This window comes from Chiloscyllium plagiosum, chromosome 23 (assembly GCF_004010195.1).
Source record: "Chiloscyllium plagiosum isolate BGI_BamShark_2017 chromosome 23, ASM401019v2, whole genome shotgun sequence".
Classification (NCBI taxonomy): Eukaryota; Metazoa; Chordata; class Chondrichthyes; order Orectolobiformes; family Hemiscylliidae; genus Chiloscyllium; species Chiloscyllium plagiosum.
This window is the reverse complement of record NC_057732.1, coordinates 3,490,687-3,507,663: the sequence shown is the minus strand read 5'-3', so window position 1 is coordinate 3,507,663 and position 16,977 is coordinate 3,490,687. Positions and strand designations below refer to the sequence as shown.

Sequence of the window (16,977 nt, the reverse complement as noted above, 5' to 3'; positions counted from 1 at the left end):
TTGAGGAAGCAACAAAGTTGATTGATGAGGGAAAGGCTGTAGATGTCATATACATCGACTTCAGTAAGGCATTTGATAATGTTCCCCATGTAGGTTGATGGAGAAAGTGAAGTCGCATGGGGTCCAGGGTGTACTAGCTAGATGGATAGAGAACTGGCTGGGCACCAGGAGACAGAGTAGTAGTGGAAGGAAGTTTCTCAAAATGGAGAACTGTGACCAGTGGTGTTCCACAAGGATCAGTGTTCAGACCATTGTTGTTTGTAATAACATAAATGATCTGGAGGAAGGTACAGGTGGTCTGGTTAGCAATTTTGCAGATGACACTAAGATTAGTGGAGTAGCAGGTAGTGAAGGGGACTGTCAGAGAATGCAGCAGAATATAGATAGATTGAAGAGTTGGACAGAGAAATGGCAGATGGACTTCAACCCGAGCAAATACGAGGTGTTGCATTTTGGAAGATCCAATTCAGGAGCGAACTATACAGTAAATGGAAAAGCCCTGGGGAAAATTGATATACAGAGAAATTCAGGTCCATTGTTCCCCGAAGGTGGCAACGCAGGTTGATAGAGTGGTCAAGGAGTCATACGGCATGCTTTCCCTTCATTGGGCAGCGTATTGAGTACAAGAGTTGGCAGGTCACATCTACATTTGTATAGGACTTTGGTTCGGCCACATGTGGAATATTGCGCACAGTTCTGGTTGTCACATTACCAAAAGGATATGGATGCTCTAGAGAGGGTGAAGAGGATGTTCACCAGGAGGTTGCCTAGTATGGAAGGCACTAGATATGAAGAGAGGTTGAGTAAGATTATTTTCATTAGAAAGATGGAGGTTGATAGGAGACCTGACGAGAGGTATAGACAGGGTGGATAGTAAGAAGCTTTTGCCCCCAGAGTAGAGACTCAATTACTAAGGGTCACGAGTTCAAGTTGAGAGTGGAAAAGTGTAAAGGAGATATGTGTGGAAAGTTCTTTACATAGAGGATGGTGGGTGCCTGGAACACATTGCCAGCAGAGTGGTAGAGGTGGGCACAATAGTGTCATTTAAGATGTATCTGGACAGATACATGAATGGTTAGGGAGCAGAGGGATACTGATCCTTAGAAAATAGGTGACAGGTTTAGATAGAGGATCTTGATTGGTGCAGACTTGGAGGGCCAAAAGGCCTGTAATTTTCTTTGTTCTTAACTCAAGAACTCCTGATAAATAAAATTTAGGAAACTCTTTTTACTTTGCACATGCGTGCTGCTCCTCATCTGTACCACCCATTTATTACTTCTCTCTCCCAACCCTCCCACTCGCCAAGTCCCTCTTCTGACACCTTGATGTCCTACGAGTGAAGGTTTAGGTGAGGAAAGCAGCAAATCGGTTTATTAAAAACACTGAGCATATGCAATAAACATGTTAAAATGAATATTGTCTAAACAAAGGATACCTGCAGCAATGCATTATTGAAAGGGGGTCACGGTGGTCACAAACCACGTCAAAGTGTGGAATTCCATCTAAAAGGTGGAAATGACATTTTTGCAAATGTATATATATGGGTTTCAGCTGACGACAGGATTGGACCGTCTATGATTGCTCTCATGGATAATAATGCTAACTCATCATTCAAATGAAGAATGGGCAATTAGTTGAGGAACGAGTAAACTATCTACTACCACCCATGAATTGTACCCCAATAGGTATCAGAGTCCTTTCTAAACATATCAAAAGAAACAAAGTATTTGCACAAGATTCTCTATCAAGTTTGATTAAATCTGATAAAGTAGATACCATCAACACATTTTAAGTGAAGATTCAAAAGAGAGATAAGAGAGGAGGGTCTAGAAGAAAACAGCAGTAGGATGTGTAGAGAAAGTGCATGGGAGGATGTTTGTGTGGATTATAAACCTTGTGTACATCTGTTGAGTCAATGTAGTATGTGTAACATTGAAATATGGTCACTGAACTCTGAGTTCTCAATCTAGGTTAGAGTGGTGCTGGAAAAGTACAGCAGGTCAGGCAGCATCTGAGGAGTCAGAAAATCGACGGATGAAGGGCTTTTGCCCGAAACGTTGATTTTCCTGCTCCTCGGATGCTGCCTGACCTGCTGTGCTTTTCCAGCACCACTCTAATCTAGACTCTGATTTCCAGCATCTGCAGTCCTCACTTTTGCCTCTGAGTTCTCAATGTTGATTTTTTGAGAAGGATGTAGAAGCTCAGCAGAAATCAATAGCTCAGATTTTGAAAAAAATTAGCAAAATGATTATTAAACAAAAGACAACTATACAAACAATTAGCATTATACTCAACACACTTCAAGAAGTACGGCTTGTAGGAAAACATTTACACTTATACTCTAGACTTTTATAAGGAAGCTGTTGGTCTGCTCAATCAAATGTTACTTATTTTCAGAAGCCTGCTAAAAGAATTTGGCTGTGTTTAAAGCCAACATCACCACAAGGTGGAGCAATGTGCACAAATGCGCAGAAAAGAGCACAGGGCTACATCAGAGTAGGGCTATATCATTACAAAGTGATGGACCAGCAGTTTAGATTAGATTAGGTTACCTACAGAGTAGAAATAGGCCCTTCGGCCCAACAAGTCCACACCGACCCTCCAAAGAGAAACTCACCCCCCCTATATTTACCCCTGACTAATCCACCTAACACTACGGGCAATTTAGCATGGTCAATTCACCTAACCTGCACCCGGAGGAAACCCACGCAGACACGGGGAGAATGTGCAAACTCCATACAGACAGTTGCCCGAGGTGGGAATTAAACCTGGGTCCCTGGCGCTGTGAGGTAGCAGTGCTAACCACTGAGCCACTGTGTTAATCCTAGTAAAGACAGCATTGCTGGTACACATTAGGACATAAATGTTACTAAGCATCAATGGCAATGTTAAATAATCTGATCATGAAGGTTTTGGTCCTCCAGAATATGAAATTAATTTTCACCAGCTACTCAATAGCAGTTGGTGTTCTATCATTCAAATGCAAATACAGGCAGGATATTTTTGTGACTGCACGGCCTGAATCTATATCTCCGACTCACTCATTTTACATCAAACCCTCAAATTTCCCATTGATAGTATGCACTAAACTAGAATCTTTGCTCATTTTGATCATGTGACATTAACCATACAGGCATATATTGGCAGCTCAGATCCTTGATGCAGCAGAACCATCTTCTGGGCTTCTCTGCACATGCTCAAACAGCTCCTGATGGCTATTTTTAATGGCACATACGTTGGGAACACAGAAAAATTCAAATAATTATTATTTTAACTGCTCAATTCCTCTCATACTACAAATTTATTACAATTAATGTCAAAATGGAAAACTTGAATTTCATTTTAAAATCTGAAATTCTATACACAGATTTAAATATCTTTCGAGCTAACATCAAAACACCAATCCTGATCTAACTTTGATGAGCAAGAACTAGAAGGTGAGGTGTTGAATAATGTAGCTCTTTCACTTCTGAACAGTTTGTCATCACATCCTACTAATTTGATTTGATTTGTTGTCATGTAAACCCAAGTACAGAGAAAAGCTCTGTTGCGAGCAGTACAGGCAGATCATAGTAAGCAATGAGAAGCAAAAACTTGGACAGAGTAAGGCATACAGGTTAGAACGCACAGGACAAACGTGATGCAAGATCAACATTAACAAAATCAGCATAATTTGATGTTAGAGAGTGCATTATCAGTCTAATAAAGACAGGGAAGAAGCTGTTCTTGAACATGCTGGTGCATGTGTTGAAGCTCCTGTATCTTCTGCCAGCCAGAAGAGGCTGTAGGAGAGCATTACTAGGGTGGGATGAGTCTTCATAACAATGATGATTGACCACTCAGACCAGCTGTGCTCATGTTGTGAGGGGGAGGGGGAGGGTGTGTGTTGTGTGTCTTGAAATCATCAGAACATTGTTCATAAGTTAGTTATCTCGCATAGGCAAGTTAGTACTTACTACGAACTGAAATGAGACTGATTGTACAATAAACCTATTTGGGATTTTGCACTTTTGTAATTTGAGAGGACAACTAATAAAAATCATCATGCACCTTAAGGTAAATTAAGTCAACAGGCAACTTTAGTTTGATCACCAAAAGATCAATTTAAAGTAACAACTGCAGGCTGTTGAATCTAGCCCACTCAACTCCTTTGAAAAGCACATCATGAAAGGGTTAAACAGACAAATTGAGTCAGTCTATTAGTCTGAATTTGTTTTTTTTTGAATATATTTCAAACAAAGATATTTGTTGAAAAGGAGAGGCTGCCTGATCTGTACCAGTTAATTTGTTTCTTGAAATTCTGTAGATGTTTATTTTAGCATTGCTTTTTATCTTGACACGGATTCCACTTTTCTCAAGCTGTAATTGATTGGTCTATTAATAACCATAAAATCCTTTGAACTGGCATTGATTTTATGAAGTCCATCTGCATAACAGCAAAGATTCATTAAATTCTCAGTAGACTCACCATATCCACACAGGCCTACCAACATTGATGTACTCCAATGAAAATTAATTCAAAACAGCTTCCGTATTGCACAAAGCAGATATAGTTTGTTCACAACATATTTTCTAGTAAAATCTTAAGTATATTAAGAATGGAGAGGGGAGATAGCAAAACAAACCAGAACCAAAGTATCTCACGTTGTTGCATGTTGTTTAATCTATTTGCTGAAAAACTTCAAAGAACTGTATGATTATCATACCTCAAGGCTTTTACTTCCAGTGAATGTTATCCTTTTTTTTGTGTAGTCCTCAATGGCTTTGGAAATGGCTTCTAACCATTCATCTCTTTCTGCTGCTGAACTGTATCGAGAGAAGAGTTCAAAGTTCAGAATTAATGTCGACAAACACTCTTTAAACCAAACTGGCAAAGCATCTGTAATACAGGGACCTAATGCTTTGACGCTTTTATGAATGTTTTATTTTTCATTGATTCCAATGCTTAGGTCATAAAGATTTCCTTAACTCTCATTGGAAGTTGAGGGTATAAAACCTTCACCCCTATATAACTAAATGCAGCTGTACTTGGAGTTGTGAAGTAGCCCAATTTGTTTGTTTTTTTTCCAAAGGAAAGTGCTACTGTATTCAAACATATAAATCCATTAGTTTTAATTCTAAGATGCAGAATCAGCAGAAAAATGAATTAACAATTTTACTCTATTGCTACAGAGAACATTCAAACAAGAAAGGGGTGTACTACCACTTCTTACAGAAAAAATCAAAACCAACACAGATAGTGGCTTCTTTACGAGGCCACTCCACTGGCATCTGCACCAAGACTGTCATCCTATAGGGCTTAATCTTCAGGCAGCCCAATAATGATCCTAGAATTTCCTAAGCTTACAAAACCCCACACATCTTAACTGCCTAATAAAGTCAGAGTCAGCACCATGGAAACAGGCTCTTCAGCCCAACTCATCCATGCCAACCAAGTCTCTTAAACTAAACTAGCATGGTGGCTCAGTGGTTAGCACTGCTGCCTCATAGTGCCAGGGACCTGTGTTCAATTCCTGCCTCGGGCAACTGGCAGTGTGGAGTGTGCACATTCTCCCCGTGTCTGCGTGGGTTTCCTCTGGGTGCTCCGGTTTCCTCCCACAGTCCAAAGATGTGCAGGTTAGGTGAATTGGCCATCCTAAATTGCCGTAGTGCTAGGTGGATTAGCCAGAGGTAAATATTGGGGGGGTGGGTTTCTCTTCAGAGGGCTGGTGTGGACTTGTTGGGCCAAAGGGCCTGTTTCCACTCTGTAGGTAATCTAATCTAAACTAGTTCAACTTGTCTGCATTTGGGCCACACCCTTCTAAATCTTTCCTATCCAAGTACCTGTCCAAATGTCTTTTCGATGTTGCAATTGTACCATCATCTACCACTTCCTCCAGCAGCTTGTTCCATATATGCACTGAAATAACTCAACAGAGGCCGGTCTCCTGTCACCAAGTCACCCTTTATTAACAAGTGGAAAGTCCTCAACATTGACCCAGCTCCCTCAGAGCGTCAGAATGTCTGACACTCCTGTTTTTATCCATCAACCAGGACTCCTTGATTGGACCAGATTAACAGTCTTAATCAGGGAACTCATATCTATGAGATCCATCTGGCTGACCTCATTACAATCTCTACACGTACCACCCATTGTGTGAAAAAGTTGCCCCTCAGTTCCCTTTTAAACCTTTCCCCTCTCACTTCAAAAGTATGCCCTATCGTTTCTGACTCACCTACACTGGGGGAACTTGGCAATTCACCTTAACTATGCCCCTCATGATTTTACAAACCTCCATAACATCACCCCTCAACTTTCTGTAATCCAGGGAAAGAAGTCCCTGCCTATACAGCCTCTCCTTATAACTCAAACTTTCCAGTCTTGGTAACATCCTTGTAAATGTTTTTTGCACTCTTTCCAGTTTAATAACATCCTTCCTGTAGCAGGATGACATGAACTGGATGTGGTACTCCAAACATGGCCTTACCAAAATTTTGTACAGCCGTAATATGACATCCCAACTCCAGTACTCAATGCTCTGACCGATGAAGGCAAGCATGTTAATCGCCTTCTTCATCACCCTGTCTATCTGTGATGCCATTTTCAAGGAACTATATACCTGCACCCCTCGGTGTCTCTGTTCAACTTCATTCCACAGGGCCCCAACATTAACTGTGCAAGGCCTGCCCTGGTTTCACTTATCAAGATGCAACACCTCTCAGCTTCTGTTTCAGATACATAGGGATTTTCTCCATCTGCTACATTACTGGCATGACTCCATTCAAAGAACTCTCAATTAGCAATAAATTAGCACTTAAGTACATATATTCTGTCTCAAAAAAATGGACAAACTCTTCCATCATAAAGTACTGCCTCCAGGTTTTCCTTTCTACTTGATTATTTCTGCACTGTTTTTAGTTCCAGACCTAAAAGTTTAACGTCAATCATGCCACTACCATAAGAAATAAAAACAATTGTATCCTAGTTTCCTGCTGAGAGATATCAGCATACTGCAGACATCCTGATGCGACAAACTAAAGATAGTTGGAAAGGGCTGCATTAATAAAAAATGCCTCGGTAAGGATCAAGGAAATTTATCAGGCCATTGACATAAGGGTTTGTTTAGAGGCAACAGGAACTAATTTTTTAATAGTACTCCAAGCAGTTGAGGTTAGAGTCAAGTTGTTGTGCAACTGATTGAGTTTGCCATCGGCAATTATAACGCGCGTACAATGTTAGGCATAGATTTAAAGCAAAAACAATAAGCCATCAACTTTATTCAGTCTTTCCAAAATAAAGAATTTGAAAAAATCCTTCAGCCAAGCTATGGAGGTAACAATGAAGTGTAACAATGTTCAAACTATACACAATCATTCAGGAAAATTCTAACATATTATTTGTTATTTTTGTTTTCAGAAGGAAAGGAGTAATTTCATAATATGAATTGATGTTGCTTCTCCTCATATTGAGGAGATGCAAGGCACAGGATGCTAAGGAGAATGCCTACCCTTTCAGCTGAGAGAAAAGACAACATAGAAATAAACTCAATACCCTTAATAAACAGTGCAATAGGGAGTTTCATTGGTGCTGTAATCACTTTACTATGGAGTAATAATGGACTTGTAATCATTGTTCCTATTATCATGTAATATTGAATGAGAACTTTGCAGGAGCCATGATTCTCAGCACCTCATCTTTCCTTGCAGTGTCCAGATTTATGTTTATCAACAGTCCTGCTGTCAAGAAAGGGAGACTAAATTAGCAACTCAAGTTTGCCCAAGCTCACAGTTTAGCCATCAGTTCTGTTGTCGACCCCAGTACTTCAAAACATCTTCTCTAGAATAACCATCACAACCTCTTCATAAAGTATCAAAGTAAACATAATGGTATAATAGGCTTCGGTTCAGTAATCTCATTACTTCATTGAAATCTGTGTATGAAGACTACAATGAAATTACTAGATACAGACCAAGTGCTGTTAAGTGAGAATACATTTTTTGGCTAGTTTATTCAGCCGGCGCAAACATGATTGACAGCCTTTTTCTGTGCTGTAACTTCTCTGTAGTTCACCAAGATTCTATACAATTGAAGCAAGACATCTTTACTTCTGTTCTCAAATCCTCTTGAAATGGAACCTTTCTAAATGCTTGCTGAACCTGCATGCATTCAGTGATTCATGCACAGAGAGACTCAGGTCCCTTTGGACACCCACATTAATTAGCCTCTCACATTTAAGGAATTCCATGCCTTTGTTTTTTTTCCCCAACCAAAGTGAATTGCTTCACACGCATTCACACTATAGTCCATCTATCACAGTTCTAGCCCATCCAAGTCCTCTTCAAGCGTCCTGAAAAGTTACATTTTCTCTTAGTTTGGTGCCATCAACAAATTTGAAAATATTATAGTTGGTCTCCAGATCCAGATCATTTAGTTGGATTGTGAACAGTTGTGCTGCCACTTGCTGTACTCTACTAATAAGTGCCTGCCATCCTGACAATTATTTGTTTATTCCTACTCTCTGCTTTCTGTCTACTCACTAGTTCTCGATCTAAACTAGTAAATTTCCCTTAATTACATGCGCTAATTTTATTTGCCAACTCCTATGTGGAACCTTATCAAAAGCCTTATGAAAGTCTAAATAAACCACATTCTTTGGTTCTCCTTTGTCTACACTACAAGTCACATCCATAAAAAATCTTGAACAAGTCTGTCAAAGATGATTTCCATTTTATAAATCCATGTTGAATCTGTCCAATTTTACCATTTTTTTCCCAAATGCTCAGTTTTGATATTATTTATAATAGATTGTAATATTTTGCCTCATTGCACAATACCTAGTCTAGTCCTGATTCAGTCCCAATCATTGTCATATTGCATGGTGCATGTCTCTCATGATTACCAGATCATACTTGTTTTTTTTGCACTCCAGGTCATCCATTTTGTTCCAAATGCTGTATGCATTCAGATTGATCATTCAGTTTTATCTTTTTAAACATTTTGTAAATTCAACTCTTACCTGTTGGTTGACTCTTAGATTCATACTCTCAATCTATTCCTGTCAAATCTATTTATCATTTCACTTATTAATAATATTCTCTTTAGCCTTAACTCTATTCTTAGATTTGTCACATCTTCTCAAATTTGAGACCTTGTCTCCATAATTTAGTTTAAAATTCTCCCTATTTCTCTTGTTATGCATCAAACACAGACATTGTTGGCAATTGTCAGCAGTTCTGGCAGCATCTGTGGGAAGAAAGTAGAGTTAATGTTTTGAATCCAGTGACTCTTCATCAGAACCCAGTTCTGTTAATGGTGCAGGTATTATGGCGAAGACCTTTGAGGTTCTGTTTCCTAATATTGCGCCAAGCTCCTCATACTGACTACACAGGACCTCCTCAGTCGATCTGCCTATGTCATTGAAAGCTACACAGACCATAATTATTGGATACACCCCTCCAAGTTGCTCTCCAGCCTGAAATCTGGTACTGGGTAGACAACACAGTCATCTGATCTCACACTCTTTGCTTCAGAGGATAGACCCGATCCTCCCACTACTACCAGTCCTTCTTATTCCCCCTTCTCGAGAAGCCTCCTGTACCTCAGTGATATAGTCAGTTAACTTAATCCTTTTGCAGCCCTCATTCTCATCTAGACAAGTTGAAAGAACCTCCAACTTGTTGGACAACTACAAAGGCTGAGGTACCTGCCCTCTAAGTCCCCTAACTATCAACAGTCACTTTTCTATAAACAGATATTGCAAATCTTGACATTGTATTAGCGATGTTATATCTATTTAACTCAGTCCTGCTGATGAGCCATTACCTTGCTGAAAGAATGAAAGATCGTTCAACACTCTCTATGTTCAGTTCATTTTGATAGGCTTCTTGAGACGGCTTACTGACCTACAGGATAGACAATATGTTTCATACATTTAAACAGGTCAACAGAAAGCATTCACCTTCATTTTATCTGGAAAGGTATTATTAATTGAATTAAAGTCACAGCAACACTCTATAGTTAATGAAATTATTCTTAATTGCCTGCTGAATACTGGTTCAACCAGAAAACAGGCAACTGTATAGGAGGCAGTTGGTATCGTTTTTCAATGCATTTATTGCTCAAAGTACCTTAGAAGTGTCCACACTTTATTTACTTGGTGTGGAACATTTTCCATAAAATGATAAAATTATGTTACTTTAACAATTTATCTTAAAAGAATGATAAGGAGAATCAAAAATCACTTACCTTCATACCTGCTAGAGAAAGCATATTGTTCAGCTTGAACATTCCAGATTGTACTGGTGTAGTGTACAATAACACATCATTTAGCTATAAAGGAAAACATTATAACCTAAATGTGAATTCAAAGCAATAATCAGGGTCAAAACTTAAACTTTTCTTCATAATGGTTTAGTTAGTTCGCAAACCAAATAGTTCAACACACAAATGATCATGTGCCATACTGTTTGTATGATGAGCTGTAAATTTCAACAATCGTAAGCGTTGATTCAAGGTTAGACAATTGTACACATGACTTTTGTTTTATTCTTTCACAGGATATGAGCGTTTCTATTTTGACATGCATTTATTGTTCATTTTTAACTGCCCTCAAATAGATGGTCATGAGCTACTTTCTTGAAACATTTCAGTTGTTGTGGTGTAGATATGCCCATATTGTGCTTATGAAGGGAGTTCTTGCATTTTAACCCAGTAACACTTAAGGAATGGTGATATAGTTCCAAGTCAGGATGGAGGGGAATTTGGAAGTGGTGGATCTGCTGCCCTGTCCTTCTAGGCAGTGGGTTTGGAAAGTGCTGTTGAGGGACCTTGAATAAATTACAGCAGTGCATTTTTCATTTTGTACATACTGCTGCTCCTGTGTGTTGGCGGGGGAGTAAGTAAATGCGTAATGTGATGGCTGGGATGCCAATCAAGCACACTGCTTTGTTCTGAATACTATCAGGCTTCTTTAGTCTTGTAGGAATTGTACTGACCAAGTCAAGGGGGGAGTACTCCAATACACCTTGTAGATGGATAGTAGTCAAATTTGAGGAGTCAGGAGGTGAGTTATTCAGCGCAGAATTAACAGACACTTGAATCACAGTATTTCTAGGCTGGTCCAGTTCTGTCTCTGATTAACAGTTGATATCCATGTCAATGACACCCTCCACTACTTTGCTGTTGTTTGAGAGTAGACTTACACAGTAGTAATTGGCTAGATAGATTTGTTGTGCCTTTTGTATTCACTATTAAGTGGGGGAGGTAAATGAAAATTGACATTGTGCAGAGCCTGGTTAGTAGGTTTTGCAATTAACTCAAAAATGATATCAGAAACCACCCAGAACAATGGTACTCAGCTTTTAACTGACACTAACATCTGTCTGTTTAAAACTTCCCAACACAGAGTGCACATTGAGACATGGACACCATTCAACAAAATGTAGATGAAAATTACTGTAGATGTTGCAATTTGTACTGAAAACAACAAATGCTGGAGATCACAACGGTCAGATAGCATCCATGGAGAGAGAGCAAGCTAACATTTTGAGTCTAGATGACTCTTCATCAGAGTTAGCTTGCTCTCTCTCCATGGATACTGTCTGACCCACTGTGATCTCCAGCATTTGTTGTTTTCAGTCATGGAGAGCATTCAATGTTGGCCTGCATTTGAAAAAGCAATGTTCAAAATCGATGATATGAAGTTTGCGCTATATGAGAGAGATTGAAAATTATTGACTTTGTCAACAAGAAAACTGAAGTCCCAACACATGATGGGCTTTCAGCTGAAGTAAAGAAACAGAAATTAAGAAAATATGATCACTTTAACATTCAGAATGAAAGTCTGGCCTTGGTGACAACAGAAGATGAATCATCAGCAAAGGCCATGTCAAAGCAAAACTGGAGGGGGTTTAGAGGAATTCCAACATCCCTTGTGGACTATGATTAATTATGGATAGATTAGTACAGAGTGTGACAAATACAATTGCACACTGGAAATTCCTGAAAGAAATGTCATTAGATACTAACTAGTATCTTAGTACTACACTGACAGCACAAAAGACTAGCTCAATGCCAGCTCTCCGGTGGAACTATCCAATTAATTCCATCTGTCTGCTCTTTCCTAGTAGCTTTGTATACTTTATTCCCAGTATCATAGTCTTAAATCTTCAAGAAATTAAATGAGTTCATTTGAGAAAATTTCTCTCACTTACAGGCATCAGAATTTAAGCAAATTATCGTGTTTATTGGATTGCAACAACATCTAACAAAATTACAGGCATCCGAATTTAAGCAAATTATCGTGTTTATTGGATTGCAACAACATCTAACAAAATTACAAATTATATAAAGCACAAAACATGTAGGAAAAATGATCTTAGCTTCTAAGTGGGTTAGATGTAGAGGATTTAAAGACAAAATTACATACCAAAAAAAACATTCGGGGCTGCATAACCTTTCTAGACAGCTTCATCAAAGTGCCTTCCTTCAAAAAAACCTAGTCAGAGAGAAACAACATGATAATGCTATTAGTTACTGAATTAAGCAGACATGACAGATTTCTTTGGAAACAATGCACTATTCAAACTTACCTCATAGCTCAGACCATTCAAACCAGACTTCCTGGTAAATCTCCTCTGCACTCTCTCTGTTGCAATGACATCCTTTCTATAATGTGGTAACCAAAACTTAAAGCAGTACTCCAATTATGGCCTAACCACGGTTTTGTACTAGTCCAACGTAATTTTTCTGCTAATTCTCTCACTCAGCTAATAAAGGCCATAATAAATCCCACATCCCATACGCCTTCCTAACCACCTTATCTACCTAGCCTGCATCTCCAGGGATCTGTGAATAGAAAACATCAGGGTTCCTCTAATCTTCAGTACTTTCCAGGGTCTTACCACCCATGATTTAAATACTTGCCTTGTCATCCTTTCCCAACTGCATTACCTTACACTGTTTCGGGGTGTATTCCATTTGTCACTGCCCTTGACCAGTCCGTTGATATGTTCCTGTGGTTTACAGCTATCCTCCAAAGCCTTTCTAGCACCATAACAATTTTCAAATCATCTGTAAACTTCTTGATCATACCCATTACATACTCATACAGCACAGAAGAGGTCCTTCTGCCCATCGTGTCTGCACCACTTACATTTAACTTTAAATCATTAAAATACCAAATAGCAAGGGTACTGCAGAACTCCACTGGAAACTTCCAATCACAGAAACATCTCTGTACCATAGCCCTCTGCCTCCTGTCTCTTGACTAATTTTGGATCCAATATTCTATTTTGCTTTGGATCCCACAAACCTTTACTTTTTAAAATCAGTCTGCCATAAAGGATCTTATCAAAATCTTTATTAAAGTCATGTTGACTATCAAATACATTACCCTCATCAACACTCATGCTTCTCATTTCAAACATTTGCTCAAATTTATCAAACACAACCTTCCTTTACAGCCGTGCTGATCATCCCCAATTAATCTTTGTCTCTCCAAACGCAAATATATTTAGTCCTTGAGAATTAGGTAGTCCTAATACCTTTCCAATCACTGATGTTAGATTGACTAGCTGCAATTTCTTGGTCTATCCATACCTCACCTTTTTAATAATGAGACTATGTTAGCAGGCCTCCAGCACCTCTGGCACCTCATCTTTGGACAAAGAGGATTTGAACATTGCTGGCAGTGCCATGATACCTCCTACTTTGCCTCCCTGGTAGCCTAGGATGCTTCTCATCCAAGCTTGTAGATTTATTCACTTTTTAAGATTGCACAAGTATATCCTCTCTGTTTAACTAATTTCTTTTAATATTTTACAGTGTCCATCCTGGTATCCTGATGTCCAGCATGTCCTTTTCCATGGTGAAGACTAACACAGTATTTCTTGAGAATTGAACCAACACATAGATTGCCTCAGTGGTCCCTAATGGGCCCTACTCTTTCCCTAGTTATTCTCTGTCCTTTATATACTATAAAAACCCATCCAGATTTTCCATTATGCTACCCACCAATTCTTTCTCATGTACTCTGTTAGCTATCCTACTTCCCTTTTTAAGTTATCCCTGCACTTCTATTCCCCAATCAGAGACTGTGCCAAAGTGAGCCCTCTGTACTTGTCACAAACTTCTCTTTTTTCTTCTTAGTCCTAACTGTAATCAGTAAGGGATTCAAGAGTTATGGGGAGAAAGCAGGAAAGTGTTGAAGATTAGCAGATCAGCCACAATCTCATTGTATGGTTGAGGAGACTCAATGGTCTTGTGCAGCTTACTTCTCCATCTTATGATTTATCCCTCTTGACAGAGTTCCTCAGTCTTGGTCACACTTTTTGTCTTTGTGGAATGTGTTTGCCCTGTACACTTTCGTTTTTTTCTTCTTTCAATGCCTGTTGTTACTATGACATAGTTTTATCTGCAAGTATCTGATCCCAGTCCACTTTGGCCAAACTGTATCCATCTTAATGAAAATAGCCTTTCCCCAGTTTTGAACTTTTATTCCTCTCTCATCATTATCCTTTTCCATAACTATCCTAAATCTGAATTATGGTCACTATCTTCAAATGCTCCCCTGCCCCATCCACTTATCTGAGCTAATTTCCAAATATTAAGTCCAGAACTACTTTTTGAGCTATGCCGTAAGAACATTATCCTGGTTGCAATTTAAGACCCTTCCTACTTTACACACTAAACCTTGCCTATTAATATTTAGATGCTTAAAATATGTAACCATGACTACCTTATTATCTTTACAGTTCTCTGATATTTGATAACATTAATGATTGTCTGTCTCTCTCCTTGATTATTTAGGGGCCTATAGCATGTATTCAACAGTGTATTTGCCCCTTCTGTGTTTTTTGTTTCTACCCATATATCTTAATTCGATGATCCTTCCAAGATGTCATCTCTCCTCAGAATAAGAATTAATTCCTCAATCAATATTGTGACCGCTCTTCTATTTCTCTATCTTGTCTGAATATATTATAACCAGGAATGTTGAGCAGCAAATCCGTCTTACAGCTCTCAGTCATAGCTATGACATAACCTCACAAGATTATCTGCACCCTCAACTCATCTGCCTTATCCTCAGGCTCTGTGCATTATTTTTCCTTGCTAAATTCACTTCATTCTTATCTAGGCTATGTTTCCTCTGCCTTCCAGATTAATTCCATCTCAGCTTCTCACTCCTCTAAAGTACTTGCAAAGATCTCATTCCCCTACCAATCTAGTTTAAATCCACCTAACAGCAACAGCAAAATTCCATGTGACAAAGATGGCCCTGTTCTTGTTCATATGTAACAGGTCCAACTTGTATAGGTCCTCCATGAATGGCCCCAATGCCTGAGGACTCTTAAGTGTTCCCTCCTGCACTCTCCCTCCAGCTACGCAGTACTCTTTCTATTCCTATATTCACTACTGCATGGCATCAGGGCTAATCCAGTCTTTGAAGTTATACTTTTCAATTTCCCAGGGGTCACTCCCTAAGGTTATCTGCAGGACCTCATTTCTCTTTCCTCATGTGCCATGGTCCCAACACAAGGCTGTAAGAAGTAGGAGCAGAAGTAGGTCATTTAGCACATCCAGTCTGCTCCTCCATTCAGTGAGATCGTGGTCTATTTGATCATCTTCAAGTCCTCTTTCCAGCTGTTTCTAGACTACCCTCGATTCCCTTACTGACTAAAAGTCTTTTGATCTCACTTAATGATCCAGCAAAACGGATCTCTACAGGGAAGAATTGCCCAGATTCACTGCTCTCTGAGGAGAAATTACTGATCTCTGTTTTAAACATGCAACCTCTTATACTGAGATTATGCCCCCTGAGCCTAAGCTCTCCCACAAAGCGAAACAAACTTTCTACATCTATCCAGTCAGGTCCCCAAAGAATCTTGTATATTTCAGTCAGGTTGCCTCTCACTCTTCTAAACCCCAATGAGTAAAGGCCCAATCTACTCAATCTCTCTATATAAGACAGTACCTACAACCTGATATCAGTGTAATGAACCCTCTCTGGACTGCCTCCAAAACCAGTACATTTTTCATTAGATAAAGGTCCCAAAAATGTTCACAATACTCTAACTGTTGTCTAACCAGTGCCTTGTATAATTTTAGCCTCCCTATTTTTAAGATCCATTCCTTTTGAAATAAAGGCTAACATTCCATTTGCATTCCCTATTATCAGCTGAATTCGGATGCTAGCTTTTTGTGATTCATGAATGACGGCTCCCAAATTCCTGTGTCCTGTAGTCTTCTGCAGTCTTTCTCCATTCAAACAATATTCAGCTTTGTTTGTTGTGCCGAAATGCATAATCTCACATTTCCCCACATTACATTCAATCTACCAAGTTTTTGTTCACTCGCTTAACCGGTTGATAATCCTCTGCAAAACCTTTCTGTCATTCTCACTATTCTGCTTTCCCACCTATTTCTGTGTTAACTGCAAACTTGGCCATGGTTAATTCACTTTCCTCATTCAAGTCATTAACATATATTGTGAATAATTGTGGCCCCAGCATTGGTTTCTGTGGCATACAACTAATTACTGCTTGCTATGGATTGCAACCTCTAGCTGTTCACCCTTGTCCTTCAGAATGTGAAACCCTTGACCCTAGCACCCAGGAGGCAATGTACCATTGTGAAGTCTATGGTCATGGAAATGCTTGTCTACTCCCCTTGCTAATGAATCCTCTACCACTACTACCCTGCTCAAGCCTGTGCAGCTGAACACATAGCACTTTGGAACTGGCTGGCTGGCATGCACAGAGGAACTGTCACTCTTGTTATTTTCCAAGGCTGTAAAATGCTTTGTGAATGAGATAGACTGAGGGGATTCCATCACTAATTGCTTGGCAAGTTCCCTCTAAACTACATGGCTGTATAACTTCTTGGATGTTCCATGCACACAAATAGATGTATAGAGGTCATTCCAACACGAACACCTGGCTTTGGAAGCTGCTGCCATGCATGGATCTAGAGGTCCGCGCAGCAGAAAATGTAATCAG

The 16,977-nt window shown here is 39.3% G+C and overlaps 1 protein-coding gene across 4 annotated transcripts in view; it reads right to left on the bottom strand.

Annotated features, from left to right (window-relative positions):
* Window positions 1-16,977, bottom strand: part of fgd6 (FYVE, RhoGEF and PH domain containing 6) — a 140,813-nt gene that overhangs the window by 47,965 nt on the left and 75,871 nt on the right. For all 4 annotated transcript variants that reach the window (XR_006315036.1, XM_043713308.1, XM_043713310.1 and 1 more), the window contains 4 exons: window positions 12,408-12,476; window positions 10,226-10,309; window positions 9,803-9,882; window positions 4,707-4,806 (listed from right to left, as the gene is read on the bottom strand). Coding sequence is in view for 3 of the 4 variants with exons in the window: in XM_043713308.1 (XP_043569243.1) it covers window positions 4,707-4,806; window positions 9,803-9,882; window positions 10,226-10,309; window positions 12,408-12,476 (333 nt within the window). In the remaining variant the exon portion in view is untranslated. The remainder of the gene's footprint in view (window positions 1-4,706; window positions 4,807-9,802; window positions 9,883-10,225; window positions 10,310-12,407; window positions 12,477-16,977) is intronic.